General features: G+C 39.9%; 1 protein-coding gene across 2 annotated transcripts in view; it reads right to left on the bottom strand.

Moving 5' to 3' along the window:
• Nucleotides 1-5,668: 5,668 nt before the first annotated feature.
• The window catches only part of cdkal1 (CDK5 regulatory subunit associated protein 1-like 1), a 227,831-nt gene continuing 219,407 nt past the window's right edge, over nucleotides 5,669-14,092 (bottom strand). Inside the window, exons 15-16 of one of the 2 annotated variants that reach the window (XM_056380394.1) lie at nucleotides 7,614-7,646; nucleotides 5,669-7,488 (exon numbers count right to left, since the gene is read on the bottom strand). In XM_056380394.1, the coding sequence (XP_056236369.1) occupies nucleotides 7,327-7,488; nucleotides 7,614-7,646 (195 nt within the window). In that variant the 3' untranslated portion in view covers nucleotides 5,669-7,326. The remainder of the gene's footprint in view (nucleotides 7,489-7,613; nucleotides 7,647-14,092) is intronic. The other variant, XM_056380395.1, reaches the window with a different exon arrangement.

Below are 14,092 nucleotides of genomic sequence, written 5' to 3'. Positions count from 1 at the left end.
ATTTTTTCAGTTTTTCAGACACATGATTTGAATGAAAATTGAATTCACTCCCTGTTATGCAAACAATATAGAACCTAGACAAATGCAATGTCAAGAGACATTAAGGCAAGCATTTGTTTTTCAAAACTAAACAGATAGAAGTGTCTTTAAAACGGTCTTCAAACTAATAACAGCTTTTAACACCAAGTAATACTGCAGGACTGCCACGTCTCTGTGTGCTTATTAAAGAGCTTTCAAGAACAATGCTGTGTAGAGCTAAAATGTTGACTTTGGTCGCCTGTCCCACTGGTGAATACAAACACCCTTACCAGCTCAAAGTCAAAGATGTGTAAGCCCATCAAACACACACACAAACACACACACACACACACTGACACAAAACCACAGACACATACAGACGCACAAAGACATACACACTAAAACAGAACTGGCAACCCACCAAGACATTCAATAGAGCCAATCTCTCTCTCGCACGGCAGGCTGTGAATTCCCAGTTTGCTTTGCAGTGACAACGGGGTGTGTGTGTGTGTCTGTGTTTGTGTGTGTGTGTAGATAAAAACCCAGCAATCACTGAACGCAGGCACAAGGGCCACCAAAGTAAATGCTTGGACGAAGCTGGCATGAAGACCTATGTACTCACGCACAGACACAGACACAGACACAGACACAGACACACACACACACACACACACACACACACACACACACACACACACACACACACACACACACACACACACACACACACACAGCACAGCACAGCACAGCACAGCACAGCACATATGATTAGGAATGGATATGCTTGCCAAGTCATTTTCCCCTCTGTTCCAGAAGGCACTGAAGTGCTTAGCACACAGTGAGCAGACCCCTCAGCCTATAGAAATGGAAAGGCAGGGTGAGACAGAGAGAAAGAGGGAAGGGTGGGAGGTGGAGACAGAAAGCAACAAAGCATGTTGGTCACCAAAATTGCAAAAATTAATTGGTCACACCCGTGTGGGCTTGCATTTGCATCCAGCAATTGCACTTGGGCGTAGTTGCAGGAAATTAGATACGTTTGTTTTTAACAAATTTTAGGTTAACACTCATGTGCAAATATGCAATTTCATAATCAGAATGTTCCCTGCTGCCTCCTCAGTTAATAGCATTTATATTCTGGCATTTAAAATAATGGTAATAGTGTTCACCGAGAGTTAAATTTCCTGCTGTCATAATTGTGATGAAAATAACAGACATTTCCACTGGCATTACATAAAAATGATCTTAACTGCTACAGTAATGAAAAAAAACAAAAAACAGCTATGATGATAAACTTTAAATACAAGGAACTCACCATTGCGCTTAACATGAAATAAAGCTGATGTTTGTAAGATACCATTCAGGAAATACTTTCTAAGGTTTGTCAACATACCAACAGATCAGTTTGTTTAAAATATATGAAAAAAGAATGGAGTAGAAAATAGTTGATAAACGGCGGAATGCAATATGACACAGCGGAGAACAATTTCAGTCACCAAAAACACTGATTCATGATCCTTTAAGCATTCTTAGCTACGTCGTGTGTTTGCTGTCTGAGGCCGAAGCAGCATAACGGTAAACTGTATGGTATACACACAAAACAGACGGTGCACATATTCAGTATTCCTTGTATACTGTAATGTGGTGTCACAGTTAAGGGCAAATGGCGACTCGGTTAACGGCAGGATATGAGAAAAAGAAGGATTTTCTGTCCTTGTTTCTCTGTTTCTTTCAAACTAAAATAGGGCCAAGGTGGCGGCTGCTAATTAGGGCAGTATCACACACACACACACACACACACACACACACACACACACACACACACACACACACACACATTATTAATAGACATTGTTTCAGCCAGGCCTCAGTTGTAAGGTAGTGTCAGTCACTGCTGTTACTGTGTGTCTACCCTCAGGCTAGCTAGATCTCATCCCCTCCAGCCAAACACACACACACACACACACACACACACACACATATAAACACACACACACACACACAAGGCACAGTATTTTCATATTTCATGCAACCGACTGCCACTGACTGCATTCTGTGTCAATTAACGTCACTGCTAAAATAAATGTGATATGAGTGCTTTGATCCTGTAAATATTTTAATTGCACCTTCAACATTATTGTCTCTGTAATCTCACAAGAAGCTGCAGCAGCTGTGACTGACATGAACATAGATGCTGGTGAAATTTTAAGCTAAAAAACAGCCGAAAAAAAAAAAAAAAAAAAAAAAAAAAAAAGATGATATTTTTAATGGAACAGTTTTGAAGCACGCTGAATGACAGCATGGTAAATTGACTGAGCTAAATTGGGCTTAACCTGACAAACATCAACATTGTAATTATGTCAGGTTTTTCTCTCCACACCTTACTGATTGCTTGCCTGAAAAAAGTGCTACACCCTGATAACAAACCTCAACAAGATAGCAATAAACTGAATCCTGGGGAAAAAACAACAACAACTGCCTGCATTTCCCTATATTTTGTTTTTATTTTTTTATTTTTTGGCTGCTACACATCAAAAATACAAGCCATCCACAGCAAAACTGTAAAAGATCCTCAATATATAGTTTAAGTGGAACACTATTTATTCATTTTTTATGTCATAAATCAGATTCTTCTTTAAGGTATGAATTCTGACATCCATGATTCCACTTACCCCATACAGCATTTACTTTAAATGTTTTATTTATGCGATGCATTCGGCTTCATAAAGATATTCAGACAAATAAAGAAGCTGGGGAGGAATTTACTTCATTAGGCAGAAATGAAAAGGTCACAGCCTGAGATGGTGGCTAATGAGAAGCTCTGTCAGCCAGCAGCTAATGTCAAGATCCTCTGTATTAGCTACACTCGTGCCAGTTGTCAGCATCAATTCAGCGGTCTACCAATAAATGTATTTTTCATATTCAGTGTATATGTGACAAAGATTTGTCCAGAACTGTGAAACTGAAGCTTGATCCAAAGTTTATTGTGTTTCCCTGCTCAGCTCAGTGTGAAGGATAACTAGCAAGCTAGAAGAGAAGACGAACGCTAGTTTTACATGCTTTCACATGCTGCAGTTGTTTCACTCCACTGGTGGTAAAGTGCTGAGTTCTGGGGGCCCAGGCCCACGACTCATCTCACTGGCTCAATCATTTCTTTCATTGGCTTAAGGAACAGAGCATGTGAGAAGACACACATCCTCTTTTTCTAACAATATACAAATATTGCAAATATTTACATTGCTGTATTTGGTTTATCTGTCCATTATATAAAGGTGGATTCTGATGAGCTTTGGAGTGACTGGATCATATTGTTGAGATCGAAAGACATTCACCACTGCTATGTACAACTTTCCATTAAATAAAATCAAAGTATTCTTCTAACATACATACACTGATATGATTAGGGAAAAATATCTCTTCACACTAGAATCCGCATTATGACGGTTTATATTTGTAGTTATATTGTTTGAAATGTCAGCAGTTGGGCTACTGTTAATGTTTATCCATTGTTTGATAGCTTTTGGCCCAGGAATAAATAACTCATGGCTCATAGCAGTATTTTTTATTTTTTTTGCCTGCCATCCTGTCAGCACCAGCTGAGCAGAGGAGTGCTGGGAAACTGCTGGCTCAAATATCACAAACAGTGTAAAAAAAATACTGTTTATGGGTTCATCCTTCTGCTTATGCAATATGAATAACTTGTTGCACACACACACACACACACACACACACACACACACTCACACACTCTCTCACACACTCACACACACACACACACACACACACACACAGACGTTATTGATGGATGGCAGACGGCATTCTGTTTTTATTTTTCACAAATAAATACATCAGAGTAGCTGCATTACTCTGACAGGCACTGAAATCATTGGTGGAGATAACAATTTGGACTGCACAGGGCTGACGAACAGCATGAAAACATTCACACACATTAGCATTCTACACATTAGCACTTCTTTTTTGGAAACATGTCTTCACTTATTTCTCTGTCTCCTGTAGCACAACACAAATCTTTAACTTTGGTTATGATCACAATAAGGCGAATGATGTCTAGCTCTACTGTCCTGCTGACCTTTAGTTACTACTGTTAAGCAAATCTACCACTTGCATCATTCAAGATCAGATGAGAACATATTCTTTTTTTTCCTGAGATACTTTACTACGTTGGACTCTCAGGAATGTGGCATCTCAGCCTCTTAAAAATGCATAGTCTCTAAACATAAACGCTCTACTTTGAGTACCAACATGTGCCTATGTTCTTATGCAAGCCAAACCACTCCGTTTTAAATGCTTAAATCAATGAAATGAAATGACACGGTAGATGAGAGATGACACAGCCGATCGCATTAATGTTCAACCTCCCTTGCATTTCTCTCTTGTCCAACGTCGCTCCGTTTCACATCAAAAAGGACGTTACTGTGCAGATGACAAATTGACAACAGCTGCAACTAAGACAAGAATTCAGAAACTCTTGCTTTTATTAGAAACAAGTGAAGTGAATGATGCGAAGTGAATAATGATCTCCTTTCTGCGGTTCCCGCCTCAATATTTCATAGTAAGTGATGATCTCCCAAACATAAAGGGTGTCGTTGCATCCATATTTCATTGGAGAACAATGCAGTGTAACTGACATACACAGGGAGGAAATGTGCTTACAAAGCATCAAAAGAACTGTCACACAGTATGGATGGCTGCAGAATAATATAGGGCACTGCTGGATGGATGTAACAAGCTTCATAGCTACACGCATCATTTGATCACATAATACAAAGCTACTGTGAGTGTCTGTGTGTAAGACACGCATCATTTGATCGGGTAATATAAAGCTTTGGTGCCTGTGTTTGTGTGCAAGTTTGCCTGACGTGCACCCATATACCACAAAGTTGCAGTGTGCTGTGGGAGTGTGTGTGCGTGTGTGTGTGTATATGACATGCATTAGCTAGGTAAGAAAAAGCAAGGGTACATGCATGCATCTGTGTGTCAACAGAATGTGTGACATGCATCATTTACTTAGATAATACAAAGCTTGTGCATTCGTGTGTGTGTAGGCTACAAACAGTGATATATCTAATAACAGGGCTTTCTGAATGAGAGAGTGATGAGTCCTGTCACTCCTGAACCACAGATACACACACGCTGGCTTTCTGCTAAATTAACCATCGGAGGAACCTACATTACATTAGACAGTGAAGGCAAGTACAGACACACACATATACAGAAACACACACACACACACACACCTTCTGACACAGAAACAAGCTCACAAACAAGCTGGAAGAGACACTTGTGACTAGGGATGTACGCAGGGCTTGCACACACACACACACACACACACACACACACACACACACACACACACACACACACACACACACAAAAATGCAGACACGGTGACAGAGATACATGTGCCAGTGCAATGCGACACATAAATTGGGGCATGCATTATTAACTGTCTGAGATTTCAGAGCACATGTTGGGACTGCTGTACCTCAAAACAGAAAGACAGAGAGAAACACAGGAGTCTGCATGACAACTACTGAGAGATACAGAGCGCTGTAATGAGACGGAGGACGTATCTAATAATAAAAATGTTGGCAGTTAACTCAGTGAATTATTCGATCAATCAACACTAAAGTCATTTTACTCATGAAAAATTTATTTTGTCCTTTATTAAACCAGTTTTGATGGTTGTAACAATGCTAATCAAGAAAACCAAAAGCAGTATACAGTCTCTCAATAAAGACTGAGACTATACATACGCCAAATGTAATCCACATATCAAAAGAACGGTTATTTCACAGGGTATCTGCCTGTGAGGTTTCCGCTCCCACCCCTATACAAAATATTTGAGTCTAGTTTGTAGTGGTCTGGATGATCCACAGATCTCCCTATGAACATATTTCTATTGAAGTCATAATCCCTATGAAAACCAATGATATCATGAGTGGCAGGGACATTCCTTGTATTGGGGTGGCAGCAGAAAACTCAGCTACAGAAAATATGAAACAACCCTTACGTTGGCACCAGAGCAGGTCATCACATACAAACAAATAAATCACATTGCATCTGTGGTGTTCTGTAGGAAAAAAATGAAGGGTCAGTAATGACCATCAGTCCCAGCAGTCACCACTGTCCACTTGGCCAATTACCAGTTATAACTAATCAGGTAGGGTAAGACATACATCAGGATTTAATTACATTTGACTTTCCTGTATTAGGCAAAAAGCATAAATGAAACGAACAAAACTGTGTTGAACAATAACTTTAACGAAAGAACAACATGGTAAAACAACTTCAAAGACATTCATTATGTAGTTCTGAATATATACTGTCCATGTCTCTTATTGAAAAATAAATACTTTGAAATTAAGGATACAAATTACCTTTCATCAGAGTATTGTACAGAGTGTTACTCCTTTCTACAGAATAAAATAACACATACTGTAAAGTAAGCACAATTCAATCCACCAAAAGAGGGCTGGGCTACTCTGTAGCACTAAATATTTGGAAACCTACACGCCCAGTACCGCTAAAAAATATGTTGGAATATCCAGTAAAACCTAACAATCACTCTGCAACTCAGCAAGCTGCAAAATGACAGTTCATCCTCAGATGTGGTTCTGGTACTGATGATCATAATCTCCAGAGTGTGTTTTCCAAGAGTTTCAACTGGCTGAACTGTTTTTAATTTATCAGTCAAACAGCTACAGAGACCCAGACACATGATTCAAAACACTTATTTACCATTCTATGGACAATGTCAGGCTGCAGTCATCAGTGAACAATAGACACAGTGTACATGAAGCATGTTCATGAAACACTTGGAAAATGTTCAACTGTCATAATGAAACACAAATCTGAAACAGAGTCGGTGCTTGAAATAGACTCCGATTTAAATCTAGGGAGATGAGATGTAATTTGTAACAAAGGGGCTTATATAAAAAGTGTCTGTAAAGACTGCTGACCTGTCATTGCCCATGTGGTTACTCCTACTTCATTTACAGGAGAAGACACTGACATCACTTCATTTGGAGTAAACAGGGTAAAACGCCTGAAAAGTGGTGAACTCTGTCCTTTAGTTAAAAAGTAAAACTCTACCTGTACTAAAAACATGAGTCTCACAGAACAAATAAAATAAACGTCGACTCTGTAGGGCATCACTACCACACCTCTGTTTTCACTTTGGGTTCATTAAAAAAATTGAATGAAAGCATCAAACACACTGTTTGGGCTCCTCTGATGTCACTGTCCTCTCCCGTGTTGACAACCCTTTTCTAGCACAGTGTTGCTCCATCAGAACAGTTTCTCCACGATAAAGGCCAAGACAGCTGCAGCCAGTGCGAGTCCGATCCCCAGCTTCTTCACTGCTTCCCTGTCTAGACTGTAGGAGCCGATCAGCAAAACAGACGAACAGGGCATAGCAGCATGACCTTGAATACCATTGGCAATCTGTTCCTGTGGGGAGAAACACACAGAAACACAAACACTTTAGACTGAGAGCGAAATAGAGAAGCTTTTTCCATGTGTCCTTTATTCATCATCATCCTAACACTGTAATAACAATACAATACTTTACTGACGTCTTGGTGGGGGACTTGGCTGATTGCTCTCCGCTGCAGAGAAATAAAGATTCCTGAATCAGCTACAGATCTCGAGCTCACAGTGATTCAATCACACTGAACAGTAGATGTTTAGCTGTGTGAGGCTCTCGTCTCCCTGCTCATTGGGAAAAGATGTCTATGCGTATATTAAATGTGTTTCAAATAATGTGTACTTACAGTAAATCATTGTAAATCTTTTGGGGCTATTTATAAATGAGCTATTTCAATGAACATAGCACGGACCCTTCTGTCATGTTCTCCAGGTGGTGTGTGGCTGCCAGCCGTAGAGGAAGACGACCTTTGAGCTCAGTGGTTGGACCCGCTGGTGCTGCAGCACTGAAATGTGCCTCCCTGCCAAATCTTCCTCTCACAAGGAGTCAACTGAGGACTAGTTTAAACTTCATTCCAATGTCCCTCAGATGCATGTAAATACACGCATGCATGCATGCATGCGTGCACACACACACAAACACACACACACACACACACACACACACACACACACACAAAGCCCCCTCCCAGCATAGCTCATGTCCATAATTCATAATCAGGGAATCATCTTTCTATTAAATCAACTGGCCAAAGTCACAAATCAAAGAATGAGACTTGACAGCAGAGAGGCCAGTGAGCCAACACATAAAATGTCTGTAATCAGAGAGTTTTGTCTTAATGTGTTGGACCATTAAAGAGACATCCACCACTGAAAGCTTGTGACAGTGAAAAATGGGAAAGAGTGAGAACAGAGAAAAAAGAAAAGACTCAGGAGGGCAGGAAGAAAGCGACCAAATTCTCACCGTGTTTTCCAAAGGAATATCTGGAGTTTGTTTTGACACATCAAATCAGCCAAATCATAATTTATTCAACCCTTGGATCTTTATAAAATATCTAATTTATGTAAGGGGGTATATTACTACCCTTCATGGATCATTGCTGTTGATTATTACATACATTTAGAAATAAATCTATTGATGCCACTTGATATTAGGATCCATAGATACTTCACTTGTACCACAATTTAGAAGAGCAGGTCATTCCCTCTACTTTCCTGTCTCTCTCTTGACCCCCTGACCCTCCCTTTCTCTCCATCTGCTTCCTCTCTACAGCTCAGCTTCATTTGGAAATCAACACAAGAATAAACAGAATTTTGAATTTACTGCTTATTTCAATGTTATGTGGCCTTATGGCTTATGCAAATGAGTGCATTTCAATTATGATGCTATTATATCTGTGTAGAGTAGTTAATGCAGGTTTATAGTGATCCAATTATTACAGAGTGCTGTCTACTGAATCAAGCGGATGCTGAGAAGGTGGACTGTGACGTAGTCTGGGAAGCTTGGAGAGACTTGAGAAAATAAAAGTTAGCTTACAATGTTACCACAGCACAAGCAGCTGTGATGAGAGAAACATCAAAAGTAAGATGGCATTTTTCACTTATTGACTGTGTTAATATAATTCAGTTGGTAACACTGAATATTGATAACCAGCCCGATTTCTCCCTGGCCTCCACCCTCCCTCATTGATCATCATTCCGTTTGATTACATATTTATTTAGTTTCATCTTAATGCCTGAGAGTGGAGACCTGAGGTGCGATTTCAAGCAAAGCCAATTGATTGCTTAATAAATAAATAATCCCGCACAAAATGTGGTCCTTTTAATTTGAGCATTAAACAAACTGGATGTGAGAAGCAACGCTTGTCAACATCTCTGGGTGGAGTGGAAATCGATCTGGATGACCTTGTGGTAGTTCCTATACGTCTCCTCCTGCATGACAGCTGGTAAAATGCCTTATCACCACAACGGTGGATTATGCAGGATGATATTGAGCAATTGATCAGCAGCTTTCTGGAATAACCTTTAATCAAGATCACTAGGGACAACTGTAAGAGGTTTGGCTTTGGTATTTACCAAAGGTAGATTGACTCCTTCTCTCTCTCTCTCTCTCTCTCTCTCTCTCTCTACCTGCCATCATTCTCAAAATCCTATTCAAAAATATCTATCAAGTCTTGTTCAACAATCTTCTGTCTCACCTGCCTTTAGTCCTTTTCTCTATTAATTCTCAGTGAGAGGTCCTTCCACTGTTCTTTCATTCTCCATCTTTTTTTTCCAGGTTGGATGCTTAGCTAATACCTGGCTGTGCACGTTCTCTGTTACTTTTCTGTCTTGTATTGTTATAAAACAAGAAAAAAAAAAAAGTTCCTACATGATTAGAAAACTCGACTACTTTGGACATATGCACTGAGAGTAAAAGAATGACAGACTTTGTGGAACGCAAACACCTACCTGTATGTACAATATGTATTCCTATGTAACAGAGAGTCGGTGCACACCTACACGTGTTGCATGCACATGGCCGTGTGTATGAGCAGCTGCATGGCGTACATCCTCTGCCTCTCTACCCTGCACGTTACTCCAGCTCCCCTGTCCTCTCTGATGCTTGTGAACTCTACCTTGCCACCCACTCTTCTGCTCACCCTTGTCGCTGAATAGTTTCCTCTGTTACTGCACACAATGCAGGATGGATACTATGACCGACAACGCCTACGTGACACATCCATAAGTCACTTACAGTAACTTCAGACAATAGGTGAAAGGAGAATCGGTAACAGAGGTCTGGCTGACACATCCAATTTACCTAATGCTGGCATCATTGTTAGACTTCATAATGGTGAAACTGATTCGCTGTTTTGATACTTGAAAAACAATAAGTGTGCTTTTTGCTAGGGTGTATGGTGGCAGTTATGTCAAGTCCCAGTCACAGTGCATGTACAAGTTTATAAATGAGACTCTTAAGTGTCAATTCTGTGATGGGTTCCAAACTCATCAGCATGTGAAAAGCATTCAGTTAGGTTACACAGTACGTCTGTTATACAGTTTTAAATGTTGGCTCATTTGTTAAAGGATGAGTGAACTGGCAGTGAGAGGAACAGATGAAAGTTGGTTTTCTGTCATTTTTATAAACATGAATGAATGAATGAATGAATGAATGAATGAGAAAGTGCATGTAAAAAGGAAAACTTCAATAAAACTTGCTTATTAGCACAAATTTAATTTCCTGGTTACTTGAGAAAGAAAAGGACCAGGATGAATATTTAATGTAAACTCAGACATAAGGAGAAGCAGGCTAAGAGTAAAGGAGTGGTGAAACAAGAAAAAAAAAAAAGTTGAGCGGGTTGAAGCTACTTATCTATCTCTCTGCAGGTGTCTTTAACAACAGGGTGCCAGGACAAAGACTGAATAGTACAGTCTAAAATCTATTACTAGGAGGGAGGATAAGTGAAAATCCAAGTGCCAGTAGGTGCGTGTCAGCACAGTGGGAGAGATGGGAAGAGAGGAGCGGTGAGGAGAGGAGTGAAAAACTGAGAAGAAATGAGGAAAGGAAGGAGAGGAAGAAAGGTTGCAGGAAAAGTTGAGAGATGAGGCCTTCAGTGATCACCACCTGCGAGCTGGCCTGCTGAGTTCCTGCATACGTCTGTGAGAAAGAGAGACTAGGCATTTGTGAGTAAAGTGTCTGTGAACATTTGTAGGCCTGTGGTGGATAATGCCTGTCTTTCTGCTCACAGCAGTAGAACAGTGCAAAGTAATCCTGAAAATCATATAACACCACACCAGGGGTACAGAGAGGCTTGCACAGCTAGACACTTTTCCTTAACATCCAAGATTCTCAGTTTTCTCTCTGTCTTAAAACTCTGGCTCCATTTCCAAACATGTGCCTATTTATTTATTTATTTTCTAAATCTCATATTCACACAAAGATACATGCCGAGACACGCACAACACTATACCACAAAAACCAGGGAGCACAATGTACAGTGGTCACATTTCTCACATGATCCTCACCAGCTGTCAGTGTCACTGTGGACACACAGCGATCTAGAAGTGGTGTTTGTGTCTGTGTGTGTGTGAGTGCGTGTGTGTGTGTGTGTGTGTGTGTGTGTGTGTATGTGTGCACGCGTGCGAGCGTGCATGCGTAAACAGATACTGTGACAGGCTCCTTAGTCACGGGTGATCTGACAAAGCCACAGTGACAATAACAATGAACTGCAGCTGTATTTACAACTGGACAAAAGGATGGGAAAGAAATTAAAGCGTGATTTGAATATTTCTGATAAAGATAAATATCTTAATTGGAACTCTATCACTGACTGAGTCCAAGAGTAAATATGACATTTTTTTTGGTTTGTTGGATAGAAAGAGGGAGATAGTTTACAGCTTACACCAACAAGAGGCTCAGTGGAGAGTCATATTCTTTTTCTTTCTCTTTCTTATCTGTCATCTGAAATTTCCACCATCACCTATGCTGTTAAACCGTCTATCACAACAACGTATGTGCATACATGTGAACCTGTTGTCACACACACAACGCTACATAGCATCCTAATCCAACATACTGTCAAGTTACACTTTGACACAACTTGTCAAAATAAATCCATGCAACTTGATTCACACACACCCAATGACATATACAACACGGGATACATAGACAATGAATATCACAGCAAATCATAGATAATAAAGTCTATCATCACCACTTTTACCTTATGTTTTATTCCCTTAAATAAAAGGACGACCTGAATTTTCAATAAACTGAGAATTTACCAGTAGATTATGTGCAAGTTTGTGCAGGTTCTATTTTCTCTCACTATGCAAAACAGCCAAGTCAAAAGAAGCGAGAAACACAACAGTGCATCTGCTGGTATCTTCAGGCCATGGGAATGGAAATCAATATCATCAGTTCTGTCTGCTATAAAACCATCAGAAAGTGAGAAATATCCTCTGTGGTGAAGGTAACTGCTTGCTCACAGTTATTTTATGTGTTGCTACTTCGGTATTTCATTGTTTTTAACTGCTTTTTGGTTTCAACTGTTGCCTCCAGTTAGTCAGAAGGGCTGGTGTCCAAGCCAAACAGGGATTAAAGCACAGAAAAACAAAACAAAAACCTTTTGACTGAAATAATATTTCAGACCAAGTTTTATTTTGTCTTGTTAAGAAAAGGCGCATACGGTGCCACCTTGTTCGAGTGGCCCCCTTTTTTTCCCCATGCACTTGCTTCCCATAGGTTGCATGTAAAAAAGGCAGAGGTAGCGTGAGAAAAGGAAAACAGTATTTATACAACCTTAGCCCTTGACGCCTGCTAAATGAGATTTCAGCACCACCCTTACAAATAACCATTGCTGCTGTTCTCCAAAGCAGCCGTCAAGCTTTAAGAGGCTTTAACATACATTTTATTTAAATACTTGAGACATATAGCGTTTTAAGGGAAAAAGATGCTTATGAACAACTTTTCTTTGCTTTTACTGAATTTCAATGCTGTTTTCAATCTGTGAGATAGAACTGATATTTTTTGCAACTGTTATGGCTCCCAAGTCTGGTCCCTATGTAACAGATTATGCCGGAAAAAGAGCAGTGAGTGAATGCAGTGGGTCGTTGCCTTTCAGTAGTAATTTGCTTTATTTCACAGCTTTATTTCACAAAGCATCATGTGTCTTCCATAAAATGGTTATTAAACGTTGGGATACCCCCGGCTCCCATTCTCTAACAGAAACTTATTAATTTCAGACTCTGAAAAAGGTTTTACTCCTGGTTAGAGTCCGTTGACTTTCGATATAGATCAAATAAACATATCAGAATACATACAAAAATTGTATTGTTTATCTCTCATTACAAGTTCATCTCACTGTGACCCATGCTTGGTCCTTATAGCTCATTCTACAAACATTTCTCAGCTCTATACTCAGTGTTCACTATTATGAAGACAATCTGCATAAATATACATCTGCACAAGCCCCCGCTATGATGAGAAAGTGGAAGATATGAGCCGAAACGTAACTTTTAAGCAAACACAACAATCTTGTAAGTTGACACTTTGAATCCCCTATGCTTTCTTAATGTAATTTATATAAATAAAACATTTCAACTAACCCAACTAGGCAAATGACGAATCATGACAAAGAAATGCATTATGTGCTCGGAAGCTGGTTCTGGGTTTTGTCTTCTAAAGTTAAAATCATATTTTTATCTACAATGATCTAATACATGGCCTCGCTTGAATCCAATTGACAGAAATTTGGTTTATTGACTGAGAACTTTAATCCCTGATTTTGTGAAAAAACCCAAAGCATCATCAAAGATACAAGTCACCCTGCTCACTCACTGCTTCTCTGCTGCCATCTGGAAAATGTACCAGAGCATCACCAAACCAGCAGCACCACCCAGCTGACAGTTTTCCACAGGCATCAGACTGATTAATTGATACTGCACTTCTCTTTCTCTCTCTTTCTCTCTCTCTCTCTCACTCACACACACACACACACACACACACACACACACACACACACACACACACACACACACACACAAATACACACACACACACACACACACACACACACACACACACACACACACACACACTCACACACACTTGATGTAATCATTGTGTAATCTGCAGTACTACTGT

The sequence above is a fragment of the Seriola aureovittata genome, chromosome 7 (assembly GCF_021018895.1).
Source record: "Seriola aureovittata isolate HTS-2021-v1 ecotype China chromosome 7, ASM2101889v1, whole genome shotgun sequence".
Classification (NCBI taxonomy): Eukaryota; Metazoa; Chordata; class Actinopteri; order Carangiformes; family Carangidae; genus Seriola; species Seriola aureovittata.
The sequence above is the reverse complement of the archived record's forward strand: the minus strand, read 5'-3'. Positions and strand labels throughout refer to the sequence as shown.